The following is a 26,824-nucleotide window of genomic DNA, read 5'->3' as shown; positions in this document are numbered from 1 at the left end:
TTTGGCTGGTTTCACACATTCCGGCTCCTGCCGGACGGTGAAATCCTGCACGGCCAGGGAGCCGCGTGCCGCACACACTAGTTTATCATGGAGGGGATGGCCACAGCCCGGCAGCCGTCCCTTCCAGTGGCGGGATCCGGCTGCAACCGTGCGGCCGGGTCGTGGCCGTCCCGTGTGAATGGACACAATAGTGTCCATTCACAACTAATGTGTGCGGCACGGCTCCCTGGCCGTGCGGGATTTCACCGTCCGGCAGGAGCCGGAGTGTGTGAAACCGGCCTTTGGGTTCAACATAGACACTGTTGACCCTATGATATATACTAACTGTGGGGATGCAGTCAGGATGCAGCCGTTCAATTTACAGAGGCTAGCGTCCCAACTGCCGTAAGTAGACTGGTGCTGGGACCTCGTAAGGAACAGGATACCGCATCCGTAATACAGACAGCCAGCATCTTGATCGGGGTATATGCAGTGGATAACAGGTAAGGAGGGTTAGGGTAAGAGGTGTAGGGTGAGGAGCTAACTAACATACCATTATGTTTTTGGATTGTAGGAGTCCTGTAGTAATACACAAACTACAGTAAGGACCGTGGCGGGGAACCAAACCCAAGACTGGTGTGAGGCAGTGATGCTACCAGCCTTGGTCATCTGTCTCTTAGTGGGGAATCCAATTACCCGTGATGCTTGTCCATGGCGTGTGTTACTTTTGCGGTGGTGTGTAAACTTTTGCAATGGCAATTGAGTTCCATTTCAAGCGCTAAACTCTTAAATTATTGATCGCAGGCCTATGTGGCTGCCAACATCAATCCGACCATTCAGCGGTACTGTAAGCCAGGTATACAGCTGCAACTTCATTGTGGGTAATTAGATTCTCCCATTTGTGCGTGAAAGTTCCTACCAAGGTTCCAAATCAGGGGGCTCTGATACTATCACCGTATTAGAGAAAGGATGAGGAAGGGGTCAGGACATATTTGCCGACTCTCCCGAAATGGCTAGAAGGCTCTGATATTAACCATGATTGCCCTTCCATTTCTGCCGCACCACCGCCACCTCAGTGCCAACCTACATGCCAAAAATTTGGCAAGTATGGGTCAGGATCGGTATCACCGCCACCTCTTGGTAAGCCAGTGTACCCTAGGTTGTATTCTAGATTGAGGAAAATATCCATGTTTGTGCACAGATGAGTTACAGTAGTACTCATCTGTGCACAAGCATGGATGCTCTCTCAGATCCTGGACATTCTTGAGGACCAAGATTGGTGTAACCTGTGTTCTTGCTTTTATTGCATAAAGTTTACATTAAAAAAAAAAAACCTATACCCGGAAGTGCTGAGCTGTCGCATTCCAAACACGGTTGCCGGCTTCACTACTCCCGGAAATGACGTGGCGTTGCCGACTCTAGCCTGTACCACATACTAAGACGCGATTCGTCAGCTGCCATCCGTGGGCGTGATGTTATTGGCTGGCTGCTCTCCGTGTGTTCGTTGTGCCGCGGTGTGATTGGCTGGCTGCTATCTGTGCGCTGATTCTGCAGCGATGTGATTGGCTGGCGGCAGTGCCGTATGGAGCAGTACTACGGCTGAGCTGCTGCCTCTTCTCCGGGAGTAGAGGATGCACAGGGGAGAGCTGGCGGCTGTGCGTGCTTCCCTCCCGGTCCTCGCTGTCCTGTACGGGGTGTGCTACGGCGGGAGATCCCTGCCGGCTCTCAGTGATGACATTCCCTTCCGCCTCAACTGGCCCGGGCCGGACTTCTCGCTGGTCAGTCACCCGGGGAGTAGCATTGGGGCTGGGAGTCAGCGATGCACAGGAGATGTTGACGTGGCTATGTAGGGGTCAGCGATGCACAGGAGTCCCTGGGCTGGTTATAGAGGAATCAATGATGCACAGGAGTCCCTGGGCTGGTTATGGAGGTGTCAGTGATGCACAGGAGTCCCTGGGCTGGTTATGGAGGTGTCAGTGATGCACAGGAGTCCCTGGGCTGGTTATAGAGGAATCAATGATGCACAGGAGTCCCTGGGCTGGTTATGGAGGTGTCAGTGATGCACAGGAGTCCCAGGGCTGGTTATGGAGGTGTCAGTGATGCACAGGAGTCCCTGGGCTGGTTATAGAGGAATCAATGATGCACAGGAGTCCCTGGGCTGGTTATGGAGGTGTCAGTGATGCACAGGAGTCCCAGGGCTGGTTATGGAGGTGTCAGTGATGCACAGGAGTCCCTGGGCTGGTTATGGAGGTGTCAGTGATGCACAGGAGTCCCTGGGCTGGTTATAGAGGAATCAATGATGCACAGGAGTCCCTGGGCTGGTTATGGAGGTGTCAGTGATGCACAGGAGTCCCTGGGCTGGTTAGGGAGGTGTCAGTGATGCACAGGAGTCCCTGGGCTGGTTAGGGAGGTGTCAGTGATGCACAGGAGTCCCTGGGCTGGTTAGGGAGGTGTCAGTGATGCACAGGAGTCCCTGGGCTGGTTAGGGAGGTGTCAGCGATGCACAGGAGTCCCTGGGCTGGTTAGGGAGGTGTCAGTGATGCACAGGAGTCCCTGGGCTGGTTAGGGAGGTGTCAGTGATGCACAGGAGTCCCTGGGCTGGTTAGGGAGGTGTCAGTGATGCACAGGAGTCCCTGGGCTGGTTAGGGAGGTGTCAGTGATGCACAGGAGTCCCTGGGCTGGTTATGAAGGTGTCAGTGATGCACAGGAGTCCCAGGGCTGGTTATGGAGGTGTCAGTGATGCACAGGAGTCCCTGGGCTGGTTATGGAGGTGTCAGTGATGCACAGGAGTCCCTGGGCTGGTTATAGAGGAATCAATGATGCACAGGAGTCCCTGGGCTGGTTATGGAGGTGTCAGTGATGCACAGGAGTCCCAGGGCTGGTTATGGAGGTGTCAGTGATTCACAGGAGTCACTGGGCTGGTTAGGGAGGTGTCAGCGATGCACAGGAGTCCCTGGGCTGGTTATGGAGGGGTCGGCGATGCACAGGAGTCACTGGGCTGGTTATGGAGGTGTCAGTGATGCACAGGAGTCCCTGGGCTGGTTATGGAGGTGTCAGTGATGCACAGGAGTCCCTGGGCTGGTTATGGAGGGGTCGGCGATGCACAGGAGTCCCTGGGCTGGTTATGGAGGTGTCAGCGATGCACAGGAGTCCCAGGGCTGGTTATGGAGGGGTCAGCGATGCACAGGAGTCACTGGGCTGGTTATGGAGGTGTCAATGATGCAGGCGCCAGGGTGGTTGCTTAAGGGTCAGCGATGCACAGCAGGCACCGGGGTGGTTGCTTAAGGGTCAGCGATGCACAGCAGGCGCCGGGGTGGTTGCTTAAGGGTCAGCAATGCACAACAGGCGCCGGGTGGTTGCTTAAGGGTCAGCGAAGCACAGCAGGCGCCGGGGTGGTTGCTTAAAGTTGTGTGGATTACAGACCTTGTTTTTATGTAATTTGGCACCACAAGATGTGTGAAGCGCCTTATACAGAAACTAAGCACAAACCGTGCACAAAGAACAATCTGGGGAAAAAAACATTGTAGAACATGGGATACAAGCTAAATAAACATTGTTTCATGTGCAGTCACAGTTGCCATAGGTGTATTTCTTCCTGCTGAGCCTAAAGGCTTGGTGCCAATGTGGGCAGGGGAGGAGCACAAGAGAGGAGGTGGTTGGTGGTAATTCTAGCACCCTGCATCTTCTAAAACCCATGCAGTCCCTGTTCTGTGCAGGAGAATCCTGGGATTACGGAGAGCAGAGCGGGAGTGGTGCTTGGTGGGATTGGCCTGTAAATGGGGCCTGATTCAGAGTTGATTTTTGACATGCAAATTTCCAATCCTGTCTTATCCGATGACTGCAAATGCGTACAGATCATAGCACGTCTGTGCGTCAGAAATAGTGCATCGATTGTAAACACAATGCGGCTGGAGCTTTACTGACAGGAAGCTGGCGTTTGTGGGGGTAACAGGATGTTTTCTGGGAGTGTCAGGAATAATGCAGACGTGTCCCGGAATTTTCAGAGCGGGTGTGTGTCGCCAGCGCCGTCCTCAGATCAGCCTTTCTATTGCAGAGTTTTGGGAGGGTCACGCTTACACGGGGCAGGTTTCACTGTCTTGGCGGTGGCTAATCATTTTCAGTCATCTGCAACTTTTCCAGTTGAGCGATCAGGTCTGAATTGGGCCCATGAAGTGGTTTAATTCAAAACCGTGTGTTACTGGATATTGGCAGTATTGCGGAACCATCCTGGAATAAGCTCTGTTCACTTCAGTGACTTGGGGGGGTCCATTCGGTTATTGTGAATGGGATGAACAGTGGGTGGAGCAGAGCTTTCTGAGGCGCTCTGTATGTCACATGTAACTATTGTAATGTACCAAGTACCCGATTATTTTATGTTCCTATTCATTATATTCTCAGAAGATTGAGCGTGGGGGTAAGGTGGGGCTGTGTTTGGGTGGTACAGAGAGAGAAGGGGGAAGCGGGCTGAGGTGACCTGGCATATGTACTCTTACACTATAGAGTAGCATACAGTTATACAGGTCCACAACAAACAGAATCCTCTGGCCACTGAGACTGAGTATCTGATTGTCACATTATTCCTCCGACAGCCGACCACAGGCATACCGTACAGAGAGGACAATTACATCATCATGACAACAGCCGATAAGGAGAAATATAAGTGTCTGCTCCCACTTACTGCCAGTGAACACCAGGTAATGTAATAGTCACACAGTGTCGGCTTGTCTGTGATTTTTATTTCTATCCCCCCCCCCCTGCTTTGCTGATTGCCCCAAGTTAATAGTTCAATTAATTAAAAAAATATTTATTCTTTTTATCTTCACCCTGAAGTTAGGATGTTGGTGTTTTCAGCAAAACAAAATAAATAAAAAATACACACGCAATCACCAAGGTCTTAATTTCTCAAAAGCAAATTTATTGTAGGCGAAGGAGTACATCCGACGTGACGTTTCGGTCTAGTATAGACCATCATCAGGAATTTGTACAGCAGAGTAGCGCAGTCAAACAGGCAACCTGGATGAGATCTAGTGCACCTTAACAAACCCCTCATTTCTGAATTCTATACATACATGCATTACCGTACGACATTGCTCATATATTTCACCTAAATTACTCTTCCTTAGCCAATCCTCTCCCAACTGTCATTTTTCAAACAGATGACGGTTGAGAGTTGCACTTATGGCAGGAGCTGATTGGCTGGAGTATAGTTTGTCATAGCAATGTCCTGTGCCTGAGGTGCATCTCTACCGTTGCATATGGGGCAGTGCAGAGATTATTTGCTTCTGGTATCTTACACCGTCCTACCTTAGACAGACATAGGTTTTACAATTAGCCCTGTGTATGTGGGACATTATCTCCCCCTCAATGCAGCATAAATAACCCCCCCCCCCTCCTTTTTTATTTTTTTTGTAAACCTTGTTACTGTGACGATGCGTGATGGTGGAACTTCTATTTTATTCCTAAAGGAAGAAGAGCGAGAGTACAAAGGACCAACCCCAGCAGAACTGTTGGAGCCTCTCTTCAAGCAGACCATCTGTTCCTACAGGGTACTTCATAGATATTTGGGTACTTGGTTCCTAGCACGGCGCCCGTCGTAGGTAATCGCACACCTTAACTTAAGGTATGCAATGGATGCGACCGACGCGATTTCAGGGCTATTTTTAGCCTCTTCCCCGACAATTAAAAATCGCGTCCATCGCATGCCTTAAGTTAAGGCATGCGATGCGACCGATGCGATGGGCGCGATTTTACATAGGGAACAATGTTAAATGGGCCAATGGACCCGATTTTTCATTGTATACCCATCCTTATGGGTATTTGACATGACAAATGACCCCCCCCTGTTCCGCTCACCACGCTTCGGGCTCGGTGGATCGCTGCGCTCGCCACACTATATCAAATCAACTCCACGCCGACGTGGATAGTGGGGTTATGAAAGGTCAGGGGATGCGTACCGCCGCCCCTCGCGGGCTCGCAGCTTTTGCCACGCTTCGGTTTGGCGTTGATCGTGGGGTCGCGTTAACAATGGGGGGGGGGGCATTTGACCCATCAGGGTTGGGAAACAATAAAAATTGGGGTCTGGGGGGCATTTAACATTGGGGCCAATGTAAAATCGGGTCTCGGGGACCATTTCACATTGATTCCAATGTAAAAATTTCGTCCATCGCATGCGATTTGGTTGCATGCGATCAACGCGATTTTTGGGGGTCCCGATGGATACAATCTTTATCGCAGGCGCCGTGCTAGGAAACAAGTACCGATATTTGTTTTTCTTCAGGGGTCCTCAGAACCCCACACAGGTCATGTTTTCCAGGTCGTCTGGCAAGTGTGCTGTGTATCGCCAACTGTCACATTTTAAAAATCCACATGAGACCTGGAAATCGTGTGTGTGTGTGTGCGTGCGTGCGGTCCTGAGGACAGAGTTTGAGGTATTTGCAATATTAGAATACCTAGGAGCAGCTGTATTCGTGAATGTCCCTCTCATAATGTACATACACTGGCACCTTCTGAACAAAGCAGAATAACAGATTTTCATTCCAACCAGCCAGATTGGACCAATGGTTGTATAGTGTGTACCTAACTTCAGATTGGTTCAAACCATTCTGGAAAACCGCAGGACCACTCAGTGACACAGTCCTGTAATGACTCTCCTGGCCCAGTCCCTATGGGAGAGGGGGGCAGTTTTGCAAAGTCACGCAGCCAGCGCGGCCCTCCCTCGGACGGACAGACATGCCTGCGTTTCCAGGCTGCTCCCAAAAAAACGCTGCGTTCTTCATGTATATACAAATCAGGCACAAATATAGGGCACAGACTCATTACATCTTAATATCCATTTCAGATAGAGTCGTATTGGACATACGAGGTGTGCCATGGCAAACACATTCGGCAGTACCATGAAGAGAAGGAAGCCGGACAGGTAGGTCTGCGATGGTTATTCCTCCTTCATTCTGGGAGACTGGATAATACTAACACTCCGCTTCCGCATGGTAGTCTGTAACGTGATGGATTCCAGTCCTGGGGCTGTTCCTGATAATTATACGCTCCATGGATTAGGTGGCGGAGGTTCTGAATCTAAAAGTCACTTTGAAGTTTGGCTGAACGAGAAGTGTCCTTTCCTAGCGGAATACATTTCTTAGTCTTTTTTTCCTTATGAGGCGCAAACACAGGCTGACCTGGTGGCCGTCAATATCGACGGCCGGCGGTGTGCCAGCATCGGGAGGGAGTGATGGCATGAGGGGTGGGGGGATCAGGGGCCATTGCTCTCCTTTCAATCTAGCAGATCGAAGCAGTAATAGAATTTCCTACACTTCTGTGTTTGATCTCGGTGCCGCGAATCAAGATCGAATGCAGCGAACACTGTGCGACTTATGGTCACTATATAATCCAAATCGAATCGAAAGTGACACTGAATCGCATCGTGTGTATGAGGAATAATGTGGACCACAAGCTAAACATTTCCAGAGTCCGTTACCCTGTAACGGACTTACAAATACTAAAGTCCTGCTACCCAAATGAAACAAGTGGGCTTTATAGTTCCTTTGTCTGTATACTGTATGTGCGATTCCAATTTTACCTCTGGTTTTTAACCCTATTTTCACTGGCCAGTGATTTATAAATTATAACAAGATTGTTCCTAGCGCAGTTTATATGTGTGTGTTTTGTCATATTGTTATCCTAAAGGATTAAGCGTTCCTTTCAAAAATACTGCCGCAGGGGACGATTATTTTGATCATTTTGGCTTTTCTCTTCTCTAGCGCTATTATATAATTTTTTCTTTTGTTATATAATCATGATACCCCTCATGAATCACCATAAATTGTGCTTCAGCCGTTCTGTTAATGCCATTTTTCAAACACGTGACAGTTTAAAGTTGATTGGTTGGAGAAGCACTTAAGGTGCCCATACACTGTGGGATGATCGCACCTGTTATGGGCTGGATCACATCGCAACGCATGCGTGCGATCCGAGGGCAGTACAAAAAGTATGTGCAGCAACATACTTTTTGTACTGTGCGATGCCCACGGGAGCACCGTGTCTGGGGACCTATAGGAGTGGTAACAAGAATATCACGTACAATATTGGTAAATCTGCCCCATAGTAATTTGGAAACATTTTTATGTTCTGTGTTTTGTTTTGTTTTTTTCTCAGCAAACGAATCTCCAAGAGTATTACTTGGGGAACACAATGAAGAGTTCGTCTGACGCAGGTTAGTGGACTGTGCCATTATTCTGAGCGCGGCCGGTTTGCATTACAAGCACCATTGTGTTTCCGTGCAGAAGAGGCTTATTTATACGCACTCTGTCATGTAGGTGCGCGGAGTACTCCACCTGGCCTAGTACCACCGTGCACGCACCTATAACAGCTCTTACTCATTGTACCCAGCAGGTGAGACGCGGGAAGAAGGGGAGAACACGGGAAGCCACAACAATGTAAGTATGACATTCACACGCATCCCCTGTGCTGCCTGTTGGGGTGCTTCCAGCCCTCGCAATGATTTCAGGTTCTGCTCATACAGGATTTCATGGCTTAAGCCGGAAAATATGGTGACAATACAAAATGAGGCAATATTGTGTGTTATTCATAGTGGAGAGAGATAAAGTACCAGCCAAATGAGCTCCTAAGTGTCATTTTTCAAACATAGGGGAAGATGTATTACGCCTGGTGAAGTGGTACATTAGAAGGTGAGAACGCAGCAGACAGTCAGCTCTGAACTGTTATGTTACAGACTCTGTTTGAAAATGACAGTTAGGGGCACCATTATATCTGTAAGGTGGACTGTCTATGTTAGCGGAACTGCGTTACACCGTATTAAGCTGCTTGCTTAACTTTTCACAAGGAGTGCATTGGAGTGCATCAAAACTAAGGACGTTTCCTACTCCACTCGTGGCGACCAGCTCGGTAATTATAAACACCTCCGGAGATACCCCTTCCTCCATCCAGATTTGCCAAAATATGGCTTTAACATATGTCCCCGGATCCACTACATATTAATGTGGCCAATTAATACCTCAGGCCGTTTTAATTCATTCTCATTATGCCTTTTTTATCTGATTAATTTATCTATAGATAGATATGGATGTGTGTGTGTGTGTGTGTTTTAATATTGTGTATTCAATTTGGATATATTTATTATACATTGGGTGTATCGCTGCTTTTTATGCTTATGGGATTTTCTCAGTAGTATAATTCTACTTCTGTGTTTTTCTATGGATACCTTCTCCATTTGTCCACTGTCTAGAAGATTCCACCCCACTCCCGTCACCCCAGCGTCTGCAACAGACCCATTATAGGGGGGGTATTCAATCTCCTGCCACTGTTTCCGATGGGGGAAATAGAGGCGGGTGCCTACTCAATGCTGTCTTTCCCAACAGCATTAAAGAGGGGTTTCGGCAAAACGAGTCCGACCTTTAAAAGCAGTCGGGTTTGTTTTGCCGAGAACAGCCGTGGATTGTCGAGCTCAAGGCCGGATCCATGGCCGTTTCTTGCAGCCACGCCCCCTTTTCGGCACTCAGCAGGCGGGACATTGAATCCCACCTGCCGAGATTCAGACAGGACCGGGTCACGACGGGCGTGATTGAATCATCACATGTGTATAAATGTGCAGTGATGCAATATAATGATGTTCCCCATCTGGGTCAAAGGGTTCTACAGGGTTATTCTTACTGGTTACTTGTGCAGCATCCAGTGTTCCATGTATGGGTTGCGGAGATGGACAAGTCCTTGTTTCTAGAAGTTACGGTTGCAGATATTTATCCCCGCTAAAAAACTTTGTTTTTTATTTATTTTTTCCAGATCCCCACCAAAAACATTGAAGGCCAGATGACCCCGTACTATCCAGTTGAAATGGGGAATGGAACACCGTGCAGCTTGAAACAGAATCATCCCCGGTCCAGTACTGTGATGTATATATGTCACCCCGAGGCCAAGCACGAGATCCTATCTGTAGCCGAAATAATCACATGCGAGTATGAAGTCATTATACTGACGCCTCTGCTGTGTAGCCATCCAAAATATAGGTGAGTATTGCTGGAAGTCAGTCCGTCATCAATGCATGGTTTGTTACTAGTGGTTTTATGCTCTGCTGGCCGAACTTGTCCTACCGTACATAGGGCCTTATTCTAGTTCACTCTTTCTGACCAAATCCTTCTTAGATGGACAAAACCATGTGCACTGCAGGTGGGGCAGATGTAACTTGTGCAGAGAGAGTTAGATTTGGGTGGGGTTTTACTTCAAAGTGAGATCTATATTGCAGTGTAAAAATAAAGCAGTCAGTATTTACCCTGCACAGAAACAAAATTACTGACCCAAATTGAATTCTCTCTGCACATTTTACATCTGCCCCACCTGCAGTGCACATGGTTTTGTCCATCTAAGAAGGATTTTGTCAGAAAGTACTAAGGCCCTTAGACCCATAGTACTTGTACTTATCACCTGGTCATGTTCTGATATTTCTGCCTGTAATAGAACCATAAGGATATGTCAGCTCTATGATACCCTGATCTGCAGATTGGTAGCCATTAACAATCTGCAACATGTCAGGAGAAATAGGCATGTTAAAAATAAAAATAAATAAAAGTCCTGATTTGCCAATCCCAAATTTTTTTTTTCCATGTGGGTCAGAAAATTGGGGAAAGCAAATATGGCATATTGGGGGGGTCGGGGAATTCCGGAAATCGGTCACAGATGTATGGGGCCCCTTATCATCTAAACCAGGGATGGGGAACCTTCGGTCCTCCAGCTGATATTGAAGTTAAACTACACATCCCAGCATGCCCCGTTTTTTTTAGCATGGTCAAATTCCAAAACTGTAGCAGGGCATACTGGGATGTGTAGTTCAACAACAACTGGAGGGCTGAAGGGGGTATTCAGTCATGTCCATATTTTTCTGGTTGCTGAAAAGATCAAATGACCTGTACAGGAAGGAAGAAGGGAAAGTCCGGTTCCTATACTATAAATCAGACCTCAATAAACTCCCCAAGCAGCGGAAAGAAATAAAAGTTATTTATGACGATACAGATGAAAAGCAAGAAACCTTCACGGAGGTTTGAAATGGATAAATCACAAGAACTGACACCACAACCGCACAAAACTATTTTTAACCACATATTGTTTTCTTTATTCACTATTCTTTAAATCTATATTTTATTGTATGTGTGCATAGATATTGACCTGTATAAACTAGAAATACAATAATTTATAAGAATAATAAAATCAGGAAAACATATGGGAAAATTATAGTTTTATGAAAGTTTAAATTAGTTCTATTTTAGTAAGTTCTCATTGTTTGTTCTTTGCTTCTTTTTTTCTTTAACTCTTTGAGTGCCAACATTGCTGTGACAGATCCTCAAAACATCCACAAAAAATGCCGTCACAGCGAATGTTCATTTTTTGGGTGCAACTTCAATTAATTGACTCGGCCGTATTTGTGCATATTTATACTAAAAGAACAGTCTCTGGCATTTTCAGCGGCTATCTCGAGGATTTCTGACAGCAACATTGGCACTGAAAGGGTTAAGGACTAATATTATAAGACAAAGGGGGTATTTAATCCTGCCCGAATTTCCTGGCCAGGTGAAAAATCCGCAATAATTCGCAGATTAGTGTTCAATCACGGGCGTTTCCTCTCCACCCACCACCCCCCCCCCCCCCCCCCCCACCCCCACCCCTGTTTTTGAATCCATTTTCACCGATGCAGTTTAACTTTTGGGGGGGGGGGGGATCGTGATGGGCAAAAATGCCTGTGACTTTGCCAAAATCATGTGAATTCATGGCACTTTTGCCGATCCACGCGGTTTTTGTCGATGCTGGACGAAAAATCTGCACTGGGAGTGATTTGAATTCGCGCCCCCCCCCCCCCCTTTTTTTGAAGGGTGAAAAATTTGCCAATTTGCCTGGGATTGACTACCCCCAAGAGTGCGCCGTCCTCACTGGCATCCAAACGGATTATACAGCAAGGAGGATTTAAGTGCGGATCACCACTGTTGTTTCACTGTGTCGGCATACTTGGATCTCACAGGAAACATCTTAAGTTAGGTTATGTGTATTGTATGTCGTGGGGAGTGTATATATAATATTCACTCTCCTGAAAACTGTTGATGATAATTGTATTTTCTTTCTCCATTAGTTTATCATGTAAATATAATTCTATTTCAGATTGCACAAATATAATCTAATGTCTTTCACACAGGTTTAAAACCTCTCCTATAAATGACATATTTTGTCAATCAATGTCGGGGTCCCCATTAAGGCCAGAAAGTCTTGAGAAACTTGAACAACAGAAAGAAATGATTAAGACGCCATTTAAACCCAACAATGAGGTAACGGTGTCAGTATATCTAGTGTGTACCTGGATACAGTGACCGTTTGTGTTCTTACTCATCTGCGCACTGTTTAGTAAAGGTCCCTGCTTCTAAAACAGTGATGGGAAGGGTCAGATCAAATGGTCAATTGTTTTTGAAGAATTGCACAATAGGCCCCGTTAGTGCGCTAAAGAGGTTTGAGCATTTTCCTGAAGCTTAAGCTGCTTTGTGTCATACAGAAAGATGTTAGAACCTAAGATCGCTCTGAGAGGGTTGCAAGAGAACACGTACACTTATACCATTGGGTCGTTTTACCTAGTTTCAATGGATTGGACCAAAAAAATTGGGTAAAAAGTGGCAAATCGTATCTGTTTTATCTTCGATTCCGATTAGAAGCTGTTGGAGCCTAAAGGTAACCATGCATCTACAGATCAGTTGTCAGATTGGCATGGTTGGAAGAAACTCCTGGTAATGGATGAGGGCAAATGACAGTTGACCATTTGCTTGGAAATTCTGGAAAACTGCCAAAAACTGTTCACTCAAAATCCGGGATATTACCAGGTTTTTGTTCCAACCAGCCCAATCTGCCAATCGATCTGTAGATGTATGGCCAGCTTTAGATTGCGGATGCTTCACTAAAGATTTATTGGATCCTGCAACCCTTTCTGGGATCTCATACAATACATCTTATGCAAAAGAACCACTTGTACCCCTTTCACACTTGCAAAAATATCCCGGGTTTTTGCACATGAACGCGCATCAACCCGGGATTTAGCTCAGTGTGAAAGGGTCTTGAAAGAATATCCTGGGATTACCATCCCGGGATGTCTACCCAGGTCCTGACCTGGGTAGATTCCAGAATCGACCCGGGATGCAGTCAGTGTGAATGGTCCCATACCCAGCATTGGGTACAAAGGACTTTAAAAAAGCTGCTGATTGGAGCTTTCTTGGGCTCACAAATGCTGATGTCATCTCTCAGAGCCCTGGAGTCCATTTCTAATGACATGCATATGTATTTTCAGGGATTTCCCGGGATCAGTGTGAATGGGGCTGTCCCGAGTCGATCCCAGGTCTGAGTGCAGTGTGAAAGGGTACATTCCAGGGTAGTGTCCCGGGAACACATTCCCGGGTATGACCCGGCTCTGCGAGTGTGAAAGGGGTAATACAGTGTGCGATCCTTCTGCCCGGGGAGTGTTTCATGTTCTGTCTTCTCTATGTGGAATGGGGAAAACCTTTACAAAGCAGCAATGTAATTGTAGTATTTTGAGGGATTTGAATAGATGAAACTCCGTTATAACCTGCAATCACACCGAGCTCCCTCCACCATACAGGAGGGATTGGACCCCTATCGGCCCACCTCTTGTATAGAAAAGCCACGCGTTTCACAAATTGATCTGTGTTTAACGGTACACCTGTATCTTAGGACAATTCCCTGGGCATAAAGCAGTTGTGGATAAAGGGTCACAACAGTGTATTATCGTTTTCACACGTTATTAAACGGCACCAACGGAGACAGAAATAAACCTGCCGTAGTCAGATTCGCATCTTACCAGACGTCGGGAAAGAATGTATGATGTTCGTTCACAGAATAGGAAACTAAAAGATTAATGCAACAAAAAGGCACATTAAAGGGTTTACTGATGAATCAGATTCAAATCTGATTGTGGAAATCTGCCGGAACATATTTTCTTTCTTTCCTTTTTGTATTGTGGCGTGGGTCAGTATAGTGAAGCTGCAACTCAGTCATCCCAATCAGGGCAGTTACGAGATCTTCTTGTGCCTAATGCAGTGAGGTGTATTCGCAGCAGAAAGGTTATATTGGTGTCTAAGTGCTATAAATATTGTCCTGCGTTTTTCTTGTACTGCGTGTATTTAGCTTTATTTTGCTGAAACCTATAATTCCAGGAGGAGCGCCAAGCTATGAAGGACAAATTCTCCACCATCCACAAGCCGGTGACGGTGGGGTCTCAGCAGCAAGTGACTGTGGGAACCACACACATTTCCAAGCTGACGGATGAGCAGCTGATCAAAGAGTTCCTCACGGGCTCCTACTGTTTCCATGGGGTAAGGAGAATGGATGGTCCAGTTCCTCACGGGCTCCTACTGTTTCCATGGGGTAAGGAGAATGGATGGTCCAGTTCCTCACGGGCTCCTACTGTTTCCATGGGGTAAGGAGAATGGATGGTCCAGATCCTCACGGGCTCCTACTGTTTCCATGGGGTAAGGAGAATGGATGGTCCAGTTCCTCACGGGCTCCTACTGTTTCCATGGGGTAAGGGGAATGGATGGCCCGGTTCCTCACGGGCTCCTACTGTTTCCATGGGGTAAGGGGAATGGATGGCCCGGTTCCTCACGGGCTCCTACTGTTTCCATGGGGTAAGGGGAATGGATGGCCCGGTTCCTCACGGGCTCCTACTGTTTCCATGGGGTAAGGGGAATGGATGGCCCGGTTCCTCACGGGCTCCTACTGTTTCCATGGGGTAAGGGGAATGGATGGCCCGGTTCCTCACGGGCTCCTACTGTTTCCATGGGGTAAGGGGAATGGATGGTCCAGTTCCTCACGGGCTCCTACTGTTTCCATGGGGTAAGGAGAATGGATGGTCCAGTTCCTCACGGGCTCCTACTGTTTCCATGGGGTAAGGGGAATGGATGGTCCAGTTCCTCACGGGCTCCTACTGTTTCCATGGGGTAAGGGGAATGGATGGTCCAGTTCCTCACGGGCTCCTACTGTTTCCATGGGGTAAGGAGAATGGATGGTCCAGTTCCTCACGGGCTCCTTCTGTTTCCATGGGGTAAGGGGAATGGATGGTCTAGTTCCTCACGGGCTCCTACTGTTTCCATGGGGTAAGGGGAATGGATGGTCCAGTTCCTCACGGGCTCCTACTGTTTCCATGGGGTCAAACCTGCTGCATTCATTCCTACTATAAATTTACAGCTGGCCTGAGACACACGACCTGTTGGTAGAACTTGAGCACAGGTTTGGCCACCCCTGCTCCGGTAGTAACCTGATACAAGCACACTGATAATACAGGGAATACTACAGACAGCCAAAAAAAAATACAATTATTTTGAAATATAGTAAATAGACGATCTTGACTCCAATGTGACAGTATATCACTGAATAAAGCTAAATATATATTACTGAATAGTATACATCTCCTACCGTCTTTTCTTATTAAACGTGGTTACATAAATCATTTAATTCTTACTATTGCAGGGTGTTGGCTGGTGGAAGTATGAATTTTGCTATGGAAAATACGTCCATCAGTATCATGAGGTAAATGCGCATACCCTCTGCTACCACTAGATGGAGCCATTCAGTCAGATGTGAGGTGACTTACAGATTGCATTGAGATCCTCATATGTGCCTTTTTGCACCATTTCCACAATGTTTGTATAGATGTACTTGTCCTGTGTGGTGTTGGCCACTGTCATTGTCTTGTTTTGCCCATTTGGTTATGCACAGTCACTATAGAACCCTGTGGCTCCATTTAAATAGCAGATGATGATTTATTTATTTATTACCAGTTTCTTATATAGTGCACACACATTCCGCAGCGCTGTACAGAGAATATTTGAACACTCGCATCAGTCCCTGCCCCAGCGGAGCTTACAATCTATATTCCCTACCACATGTACATGCACACACAGACATTCTAGGGTTAATTTTTTTGTTGGGAGCCAATTAGCCTACCGGTATATTTTTGGAATGTGGGAGGAAACAGGAGTACCCAGAGGAAACCCACGCAAGCACGGGGAGAATATATAAACTCTGCACACTTAGAACCATGGTGGGGATAGAACCCATGACCTCAGTGCTGTGAGGCAGTAATGTAACCATTACATCATCCGTACTGCCCGTATATATAACACATGGTGGGGATAGAACCCATGACCTCAGCGCTGTGAGGCAGTAATGCTAACAATTACACCATCCGTACTGCCCCATATATATAACACATGGTGGGGATAGAACCCATGACTTCAGCGCTGTGAGGCAGTAATGCTATAACCATTACACCGTCCGTACTGCCCTGTATATATAACACATGGTGGGGATAGAACCCATGACCTCAGTGCTGTGAGGCAGTAATGCTAACCATTACACCATCCGTACTGCCCCGTATATATAACACATGGTGGGGATAGAACCCATGACCTCAGCGCTGTGAGGCAGTAATGCTAACCATTACACCGTCCGTACTGCCCCGTATATATAACACATGGTGGGGATAGAACCCATGACCTCAGCGCTGTGAGGCAATAATGCTAACCATTACATCATCCGTACTGCCCGTATATATAACACATGGTGGGGATAGAACCCATGACCTCAGCGCTGTGAGGCAGTAATGCTAACCATTACATCATCCGTACTGCCCGTATATATAACACATGATGGGGATAGAACCCATGACCTCAGCGCTGTGAGGCAGTAATGCTAACCATTACATCGTCCGTACTGCCCTGTATATATAACACATGGTGGGGATAGAACCCATGACCTCAGTGCTGTGAGGCAGTAATGCTATAACCATTACACTGTTTGTACTGCCCTGTGTATATATATAACACATGGTGGGGATAGAACCCATGACCTCAGTGCTGTGAGGCAGTAATGCTATAACCATTACACCGTCCGTACTGCCCCGTATATATAACACATGGTGGGGATAGAACCCATGACCGCAGTGCTGTGAGGCAGTAATGCTAACCATTACACCATCCGTACTGCCCCGTATATATAACACATGGTGGGGATAGAACCCATGACCTCAGCACTGTGAGGCAGTAATGCTAACCATTACACCACCCGTACTGCCCCGTATATATAACACATGGTGGGGATAGAACCCATGACCTCAGTGCTGTAAGGCAGTAATATAACCATTACACCTTCCGTACTGCACCGTATATATAACACATGGTGGGGATAGAACCCATGACCTCAGCACTGTGAGGCAGTAATGCTATAACCATTACACCGTCTGTACTGCCATAATAATAATGATAATATTAATGAATGCTTTTCTGGGAGTCATGATTTGTATTGGTTTATTAAGAACGCACATGCAGATGTGTTTTTTGTAATGTTGCAAATCTCTTCCTATATCTATAGGATAAAGACACTGGTAGAACAACACTTGTTGTGGGTGTTTGGAAACCAGAGCAGCACTTAGAGTGGGCTAAGAAAAATGCAGCACGGTTGTACCATCCACCGGACGACGGAGTGCAAACTGTGAGGTAAGTAATGGTCCTTATGTGAATTTGTATCCTACACATCTCCGCTTACCTACAACTACTAGGATTTTCTCACGCAGCAGAGCGTAGTTGTTCCCAGCTAGAAAAGTTCTCCATTCATGAAATCCAAACTGAAGTGATGGGTAACACTGCTTCCGTGTGACCTTGACAATGTCCCTGGGAGACTAATGTCAAGGTCATTTGGGAGAATACACAACCCCCTGGTAGAGCTAGAGGCTTCAGCTCCATTGTCCCTAGGTGGAGTGGGGCTCATCTCGGCGGGTGTATAGACAACCACCTGGTAGAGCTAGAGGCTTTGGTTCCATTGTCCCTAGGTGGAGTGGGGCTCATCTCGGCGGGTGTATAGACAACCCCCTGGTAGAGCTAGAAGCTTTGGTTCCATTGTCCCTAGGTGGAGTGGGGCTCATCCCGACTGGTGTATAGACAACCCCCTGGTAGTGCTAGAAGCTTTGGTTCCATTGTCCCTAGGTGGGGTGGGGCTCATCCCGACTGGTGTATAGACAACCCCCTGGTAATGCTTAGAGGTTTTGGTTCCATTGTCCCTAGGTGGAGTGGGGCTCATCTCTGCGGGTGTATAGACAACCACCTGGCAGAGCTAGAGGCTTTAGTTCCATTGTCCCTAGGTGGAGTGGGGCTCATCTCGGCGAGTGTATACACAACCCCCTGGTAGTGCTAGAGGCTTTAGTTCCATTGTCCCTAGGTGCAGTGGGGCTCATCTTGGTGGGTGTATAGACAACCCCCTGGTAGAGCTAGAAGCTTTGGTTCCATTGTCCCTAGGTGGAGTGGGGCTCATCCCGACTGGTGTATAGACAACCCCTGGTAGAGCTAGAGGCTTTAGTTCCATTGTCCCTAGGTGGAGTGGGGCTCATTTCGGCGGGTGTATACACAACCCCCTGGTAGTGCTAGAAGCTTTGGTTCCATTGTCCCTAGGTGGAGTGGGGCTCATCTCGGCGGGTGTATAGACAACCACCTGGTAGAACAAGTGGCTTCTGCTCCATTGGCCCTAGGTGGAGTGGGGCTCATCTCGGCGGGTGTATACACAACCCCCTGGTAGTGCTAGAAGCTTTGGTTCCATTGTCCCTAGGTGGAGTGGGGCTCATCTCGGCGGGTGTATAGACAACCCCCTGGTAGTGCTAGAAGCTTTGGTTCCATTGTCCCTAGGTGGAGTGGGGCTCATCTCGGCGGGTGTATAGACAACCCCCTGGTAGTGCTAGAAGCTTTGGTTCCATTGTCCCTAGGTGGAGTGGGGCTCATCTCGGCGGGTGTATACACAACCCCCTGGTAGTGCTAGAAGCTTTGGTTCCATTGTCCCTAGGTGGAGTGGGGCTCATCTCGGTGGGTGTATAGACAACCCCCTGGTAGTGCTAGAAGCTTTGGTTCCATTGTCCCTAGGTGGAGTGGGGCTCATCTCGGCGGGTGTGTAGACAACCCCCTGGTAGTGCTAGAAGCTTTGGTTCCATTGTCCCTAGGTGGAGTGGGGCTCATCTCGGTGGGTGTATAGACAACCCCCTGGTAGTGCTAGAGGCTTTAGTTCCATTGTCCCTAGGTGCAGTGGGGCTCATCTTGGTGGGTGTATAGACAACCCCCTGGTAGTGCTAGAAGCTTTGGTTCTATTGTCCCTAGGTGGAGTGGGGCTTATCTCGGCTGGTGTATAGACAACCCCCTGGTAGTGCTTAGAGGCTTTGGTTCCATTGTCCCTAGGTGGAGTGGGGCTCATCTCAGCGGGTGTATAGACAACCACCTGGTAGAACAAGTGGCTTCTGCTCCATTGGCCCTAGGTGGAGTGGGGCTCATCTCGGCGGGTGTATACACAACCCCCTGGTAGTGCTAGAAGCTTTGGTTCCATTGTCCCTAGGTGGAGTGGGGCTCATCTCGGCGGGTGTATAGACAACCCCCTGGTAGTGCTAGAAGCTTTGGTTCCATTGTCCCTAGGTGGAGTGGGGCTCATCCCGGCGGGTGTATAGACAACCCCCTGGTAGTGCTAGAAGCTTTGGTTCCATTGTCCCTAGGTGGGGTGGGGCTCATCCCGACTGGTGTATAGACAACCCCCTGGTAATGCTTAGAGGTTTTGGTTCCATTGTCCCTAGGTGGAGTGGGGCTCATCTCTGCGGGTGTATAGACAACCACCTGGCAGAGCTAGAGGCTTTAGTTCCATTGTCCCTAGGTGGAGTGGGGCTCATCTCGGCGAGTGTATACACAACCCCCTGGTAGTGCTAGAGGCTTTAGTTCCATTGTCCCTAGGTGCAGTGGGGCTCATCTTGGTGGGTGTATAGACAACCCCCTGGTAGAGCTAGAAGCTTTGGTTCCATTGTCCCTAGGTGGAGTGGGGCTCATCCCGACTGGTGTATAGACAACCCCTGGTAGAGCTAGAGGCTTTAGTTCCATTGTCCCTAGGTGGAGTGGGGCTCATTTCGGCGGGTGTATACACAACCCCCTGGTAGTGCTAGAAGCTTTGGTTCCATTGTCCCTAGGTGGAGTGGGGCTCATCTCGGCGGGTGTATAGACAACCCCCTGGTAGTGCTAGAAGCTTTGGTTCCATTGTCCCTAGGTGGAGTGGGGCTCATCCCGGCGGGTGTATAGACAACCCCCTGGTAGTGCTAGAAGCTTTGGTTCCATTGTCCCTAGGTGGGGTGGGGCTCATCCCGACTGGTGTATAGACAACCCCCTGGTAATGCTTAGAGGTTTTGGTTCCATTGTCCCTAGGTGGAGTGGGGCTCATCTCTGCGGGTGTATAGACAACCACCTGGCAGAGCTAGAGGCTTTAGTTCCATTGTCCCTAGGTGGAGTGGGGCTCATCTCGGCGAGTGTATACACAACCCCCTGGTAGTGCTAGAGGCTTTAGTTCCATTGTCCCTAGGTGCAGTGGGGCTCATCTTGGTGGGTGTATAGACAACCCCCTGGTAGAGCTAGAAGCTTTGGTTCCATTGTCCCTAGGTGGAGTGGGGCTCATCCCGACTGGTGTATAGACAACCCCTGGTAGAGCTAGAGGCTTTAGTTCCATTGTCCCTAGGTGGAGTGGGGCTCATTTCGGCGGGTGTATACACAACCCCCTGGTAGTGCAGAAGCTTTGGTTCCATTGTCCCTAGGTGGAGTGGGGCTCATCTCGGCGGGTGTATAGACAACCACCTGGTAGAACAAGTGGCTTCTGCTCCATTGGCCCTAGGTGGAGTGGGGCTCATCTCGGCGGGTGTATAGACAACCCCCTGGTAGTGCTAGAAGCTTTGGTTCCATTGTCCCTAGGTGGAGTGGGGCTCATCTCGGCGGGTGTATAGACAACCCCCTGGTAGTGCTAGAAGCTTTGGTTCCATTGTCCCTAGGTGGAGTGGGGCTCATCTCGGTGGGTGTATAGACAACCCCCTGGTAGTGCTAGAAGCTTTGGTTCCATTGTCCCTAGGTGAAGTGGGGCTCATCTCTGCTGGTGTATAGACAACCCCCTGGTAGTGCTAGAAGCTTTGGTTCCATTGTCCCTAGGTGGAGTGGGGCTCATCTCGGCGGGTGTATAGACAACCACCTGGTAGAACAAGTGGCTTCTGCTCCATTGGCCCTAGGTGGAGTGGGGCTCATCTCGGCGGGTGTATACACAACCCCCTGGTAGTGCTAGAAGCTTTGGTTCCATTGTCCCTAGGTGGAGTGGGGCTCATCTCGGCGGGTGTATAGACAACCCCCTGGTAGTGCTAGAAGCTTTGGTTCCATTGTCCCTAGGTGGAGTGGGGCTCATCTCGGCGGGTGTATAGACAACCCCCTGGTAGTGCTAGAAGCTTTGGTTCCATTGTCCCTAGGTGGAGTGGGGCTCATCTCGGTGGGTGTATAGACAACCCCCTGGTAGTGCTAGAAGCTTTGGTTCCATTGTCCCTAGGTGAAGTGGGGCTCATCTCGGCTGGTGTATAGACAACCCCCTGGTAGTGCTAGAAGCTTTGGTTCCATTGTCCCTAGGTGGAGTGGGGCTCATCTCGGCGGGTGTATAGACAACCACCTGGTAGAACAAGTGGCTTCTGCTCCATTGGCCCTAGGTGGAGTGGGGCTCATCTCGGCGGGTGTATACACAACCCCCTGGTAGTGCTAGAAGCTTTGGTTCCATTGTCCCTAGGTGGAGTGGGGCTCATCTCGGCGGGTGTATAGACAACCCCCTGGTAGTGCTAGAAGCTTTGGTTCCATTGTCCCTAGGTGGAGTGGGGCTCATCTCGGCGGGTGTATAGACAACCCCCTGGTAGTGCTAGAAGCTTTGGTTCCATTGTCCCTAGGTGGAGTGGGGCTCATCTCGGCGGGTGTATACACAACCCCCTGGTAGTGCTAGAAGCTTTGGTTCCATTGTCCCTAGGTGGAGTGGGGCTCATCTCGGCGGGTGTATAGACAACCCCCTGGTAGTGCTAGAAGCTTTGGTTCCATTGTCCCTAGGTGGAGTGGGGCTCATCTCGGTGGGTGTATAGACAACCCCCTGGTAGTGCTAGAAGCTTTGGTTCCATTGTCCCTAGGTGAAGTGGGGCTCATCTCGGCTGGTGTATAGACAACCCCCTGGTAGTGCTAGAAGCTTTGGTTCCATTGTCCCTAGGTGGAGTGGGGCTCATCTCAGCGGGTGTATAGACAACCACCTGGTAGAACAAGTGGCTTCTGCTCCATTGGCCCTAGGTGGAGTGGGGCTCATCTCGGCGGGTGTATACACAACCCCCTGGTAGTGCTAGAAGCTTTGGTTCCATTGTCCCTAGGTGGAGTGGGGCTCATCTCGGCGGGTGTATAGACAACCCCCTGGTAGTGCTAGAAGCTTTGGTTCCATTGTCCCTAGGTGGAGTGGGGCTCATCTCGGCGGGTGTATAGACAACCCCCTGGTAGTGCTAGAAGCTTTGGTTCCATTGTCCCTAGGTGGAGTGGGGCTCATCTCGGCGGGTGTATACACAACCCCCTGGTAGTGCTAGAAGCTTTGGTTCCATTGTCCCTAGGTGGAGTGGGGCTCATCTCAGCGGGTGTAACTAGCTTCTGAAAATAACATTTTGCACCAAATTTTCTTTCAGAATGGTGTCACATTTCTATGGCGGGGGAGATATTTGTGATTTCACAAATAAGCCGAGACAGGTCATTGTGAAATTAAAGTGAGTAATGTATCACAGCGCTGTATTCCCTGCGGGGGGTGTGTGTGTGTGTGTGTGTGTGTGTGTGTGTGTATGCACAACTAACTGTTGTCTGTATTGTGTTAGGTGTAAGGAGTCGGAATCGCCGCACGCTGTGACGGTGTATATGCTCGAGCCACAGACTTGCCAGTACATTCTCGGAGTAAGTATTTCCTCCTTTCTAATTCTTCCAAAATCCAGAGTTACCGGCAGGTGCAATGCACAGGACACTGTTTCCGGTGCGGTAATTACCAGGTGTTCTACATTCATAATGTCAGCATTGATAACATCGACATTCACCATGTTGACATGATTAGAATGTAGATACAACGTCCCTGGTGATCCACTGGTGACTTACACTGTAGTGTAGCATTTCCTATTCCTGGGTTTATCAGCCAATAAAATAGTGAAGTCAGTGGATTCACATAATAAACAGTAGCTTCCACCCACAGGCAAACCAAGGGGGGTTCTGGTTCCCTCCTCTTGGCAAGTGCCTTAAAATACGACAATAGCACTGGTATATAATATGATCAATAGAGCTGCCACCGCATCATGCAGTGTAAGGGACAGAGCGGAGCTGCCACCACATCATGCAGTGTAAGGGACAGAGCGGAGCTGCCACCACATCATGCAGTGTAAGGGACAGAGCGGAGCTGCCACCACATCATGCAGTGTAAGGGACAGGCGGAGCTGCCACCACATCATGCAGTGTAAGGGACAGAGCGGAGCGGCCACCACATCATGCAGTGTAAGGGACAGAGCGGAGCTGCCACCACATCATGCAGTGTAAGGGACAGAGCGGAGCTGCCACCACATCATGCAGTGTAAGGGACAGAGCGGAGCTGCCACCACATCATGCAGTGTAAGGGACAGAGCGGAGCTGCCACCACATCATGCAGTGTAAGGGACAGAGCGGAGCTGCCACCACATCATGCAGCGTGAGGGACAGAGCGGAGCGGCCACCACATCATGCAGCATGAGGGACAGAGCAGAGCTGCCACCACATCATGCAGTGTAAGGGACAGAGCGGAGCTGCCACCACATCATACAGTGTAAGGGACAGAGCGGAGCTGCCACCACATCATGCAGCGTGAGGGACAGAGCGGAGCTGCCACCACATCATGCAGCGTGAGGGACAGAGCGGAGCGGCCACCACATCATGCAGCGTGAGGGACAGAGCAGAGCTGCCACCACATCATGCAGTGTAAGGGACAGAGCGGAGCTGCCACCACATCATGCAGTGTAAGGGACAGAGCGGAGCTGCCACCACATCATGCAGTGTAAGGGACAGAGCGGAGCTGCCACCACATCATGCAGCGTGAGGGACAGAGCGGAGCTGCCACCACATCATGCAGTGTAAGGGACAGAGCGGAGCTGCCACCACATCATGCAGTGTAAGGGACAGAGCGGAGCTGCCACCACATCATGCAGTGTAAGGGGCAGAGCGGAGCTGCCACCACATCATGCAGCGTGAGGGACAGAGCGGAGCTGCCACCACATCATACAGTGTAAGGGACAGAGCGGAGCTGCCACCACATCATGCAGCGTGAGGGACAGAGCGGAGCTGCCACCACATCATGCAGCGTGAGGGACAGAGCGGAGCTGCCACCACATCATGCAGTGTAAGGGACAGAGCGGAGCTGCCACCACATCATGCAGCATGAGGGACAGAGCGGAGCTGCCACCACATCATGCAGTGTAAGGGACAGAGCGGAGCTGCCACCACATCATGCAGCGTGAGGGACAGAGCGGAGCTGCCACCACATCATGCAGCGTGAGGGACAGAGCGGAGCTGCCACCACATCATGCAGCGTGAGGGACAGAGCGGAGCTGCCACCACACCATGCAGTGTGAGGGACAGAGTGGAGCTGCCGCACATGCCCAGTATACCAGCTTCTATTACATTTAGGGGGTTATTCTCATTCACTCTTTCTGACAAAATCCTTCTTGGATGGACAAAACCATGTGCACTGCAGGTGGGGCAGATGTTACTTGTGCAGAGCGAGTTAGATTTGGGTTGGGTTTTACTTCAAAGTGAGATCTATATCGCAATGTAAAAATAAAGCAGCCAGTATTTACCCTGCACAGAAACAAAATAACTCACCCAAATCTAATTCTCTCTGCACATGTTACATATGCCCCCCTGCAGTGCACATGGTTTTGCCCATTTAAGAAGGATTTTGTCAGAAAGAGTGAACCAAAATAACCCCCTTAGTGTAGTCGCTCAGCCAGTAAAATCGTCTTCCGAGGTGGTTTATACCATTAGCATAACCACCAATTTTCCTGGCTGTATAACTTGTACATTTGGCCGCATATCTGGTCCGTTGTGCATCAGGCAGAAGGACCACGTTGTACAGTGTGAAGAATAACCATACTGTACGTTTTAGCCTTTGTCGTGGCAATACAGGAGTAATAACTGTCCGCTCTGGTTCCTTCCACTCTCATTAGGTGGAATCTCCGGTAATCTGTCGGATCCTTGATACAGCCGATGATAACGGACTTCTCTCCATTCCGAACTGAGATGCAGAATGAACTTGAATGTTTTTGCTGGGACATTTTGTGCATATGTGTGTATATATTGAATACAGATTTTAAATACAACATTCTTTTATGTTATTTTGTATGTGCATAAAACTTTTTATTCACCTCTACATGTGCTTCCATAAGGTCTGTTTCTGGACCACAGGACAAGCTTGTAAATCCAGTTCTCATGTGACCTGGTTCTATTATTTAAGTAGAGTTATTTGCTGGGGCGGCAGCAACAGGAAGCGATGCTGGATTTGAAAACTTTTTGAAAAGACTGGCCGGATGCTGATTGGCTGAATCTCAGCCAATCAGCATCCGGCCAGTCTTTTTAAATTCATCAGTGCTTCCCACGCCGCTGCCCAGGAAAATAGCGCAACTTAACTCCCAGCCACCGCACATTCATACCAGCTCTGCCCAGACACCGCTTCCCAGCCGCCGCTGCTCGAACCCCGCTGGTGCACATAGGTGTGTGACAGCGGTGCTTTACCACTGTCAACCGCCTACGAATCACACCGACACATCGTGGGTGATATAAACCACCTGTGATGTGCCTGCAGCAGGTTCAATCTGTAGGGTCTGACCCGATGCGCACAGGCCCGCACGTTGTGTAGGATGAGGTGTCAAACATATCCGATTTGGATCTGGTGAAATTGTCCCAAATCAGACAAGTGTATGGGCACCTTACCCCTCCTTTTGCTGTTGATGCTCCCCAGTACTTACCCTCTTTCACCCCTTGTTTCCAGAGCCGGTCAGCAGCCCCTGTAGCTCTCTGCACTATGTGAGCTATAGTATCATGTACTTTAGACTAGTGGATGATATTTATTGGAAGCTATTGTGTGATTCAGATCATCCTGACCTGACCTGACCGCTTCTGCCTCATATATTCAGTATAATCAGTGAGCTTCCAGGAATACGGGTTCTGTGTAATCCAGCAGACATAACAGCAGACTGTTCCCGTTTTAGGACTGAATATATACATAAGATCGGTGGCCTGCTAAAAATATGAAGATACTGGTGGAACTTCTTTAATACCCACACAGTATAAGCTAAGTTTAGTCAGTTAGTCATTGTCGTTAGCAACCAAACATATTTGCATAACAATCCATTTACAGATGCATCATATGCAAGCACGAAAGGGAGTAAGGGAGTAAATGTTTGTGTTTTTATTATTTGTAAACCATTTCCATCATTGAAAACCACAATAACTAGCGGTTGATAGGGTCTAAAAAAAAAAAAAAAACTTAAGTGTAAATTTCCTGCAGTGTTAATAGAAAAGGAAAATGCTTGATTCCCGCTTCCCTCATGGCGAAGGCAGTAAATATAAAACTGTGCAAAGGAAATGTATACATTATATTACTGTAACATACATCACTGGTCAGTGAAATCAATATACATACAAACATATAATTGAAAATGAGCAAAACTGTGGCAAGGCATGTTGGGACTTGTAGTTTCACAACAGCTGGCGGGGCGGAGTTTGGACATGCCAGGTGTAGCATATATGTTTGGCTAGACATAAAGGTACTTCTTTGAAGGTTCAGCGTAATCAGGTCCCCACTGCTGGTGCTTCGCCGATTTACTGCGGCTATAGCCAGAAAGTTTATTGGCTTCCTGGGATCTTGATGATCAAGCAAATCGTCCTTAACCCCTTCAGTG

General features: G+C 48.6%; 1 protein-coding gene across 2 annotated transcripts; it reads left to right on the top strand.

The window, feature by feature from the left end:
- Window positions 1-1,520: 1,520 nt before the first annotated feature.
- On the top strand, window positions 1,521-25,243 carry ERLEC1 (endoplasmic reticulum lectin 1). 2 transcript variants are annotated; one of them, XM_083175235.1, is made up of 14 exons: window positions 1,521-1,757; window positions 4,569-4,673; window positions 5,445-5,525; window positions 6,818-6,895; window positions 8,128-8,185; window positions 8,365-8,408; window positions 9,772-9,995; window positions 12,167-12,296; window positions 14,184-14,342; window positions 15,496-15,555; window positions 17,398-17,522; window positions 22,547-22,624; window positions 22,730-22,805; window positions 25,091-25,243. In XM_083175235.1, the coding sequence occupies exons 1-14, from the start codon at window positions 1,611-1,613 to the stop codon at window positions 25,160-25,162; spliced, it is 1,437 nt and encodes a 478-aa protein (XP_083031361.1). In that variant the 5' UTR covers window positions 1,521-1,610; the 3' UTR covers window positions 25,163-25,243. The 2 variants fall into 2 exon arrangements, with proteins under 2 accessions (XP_083031361.1, XP_083031360.1); XM_083175234.1 differs by having other exon boundaries at window positions 8,362-8,408.
- Window positions 25,244-26,824: the final 1,581 nt, after the last annotated feature.

This window comes from Crinia signifera, chromosome 3 (assembly GCF_055691185.1).
Source record: "Crinia signifera chromosome 3, ASM5569118v1, whole genome shotgun sequence".
Classification (NCBI taxonomy): domain Eukaryota; kingdom Metazoa; phylum Chordata; class Amphibia; order Anura; family Myobatrachidae; genus Crinia; species Crinia signifera.
Note: the sequence above shows the minus strand (reverse complement) of the source record. Positions and strands in the feature narration are given on the sequence as shown.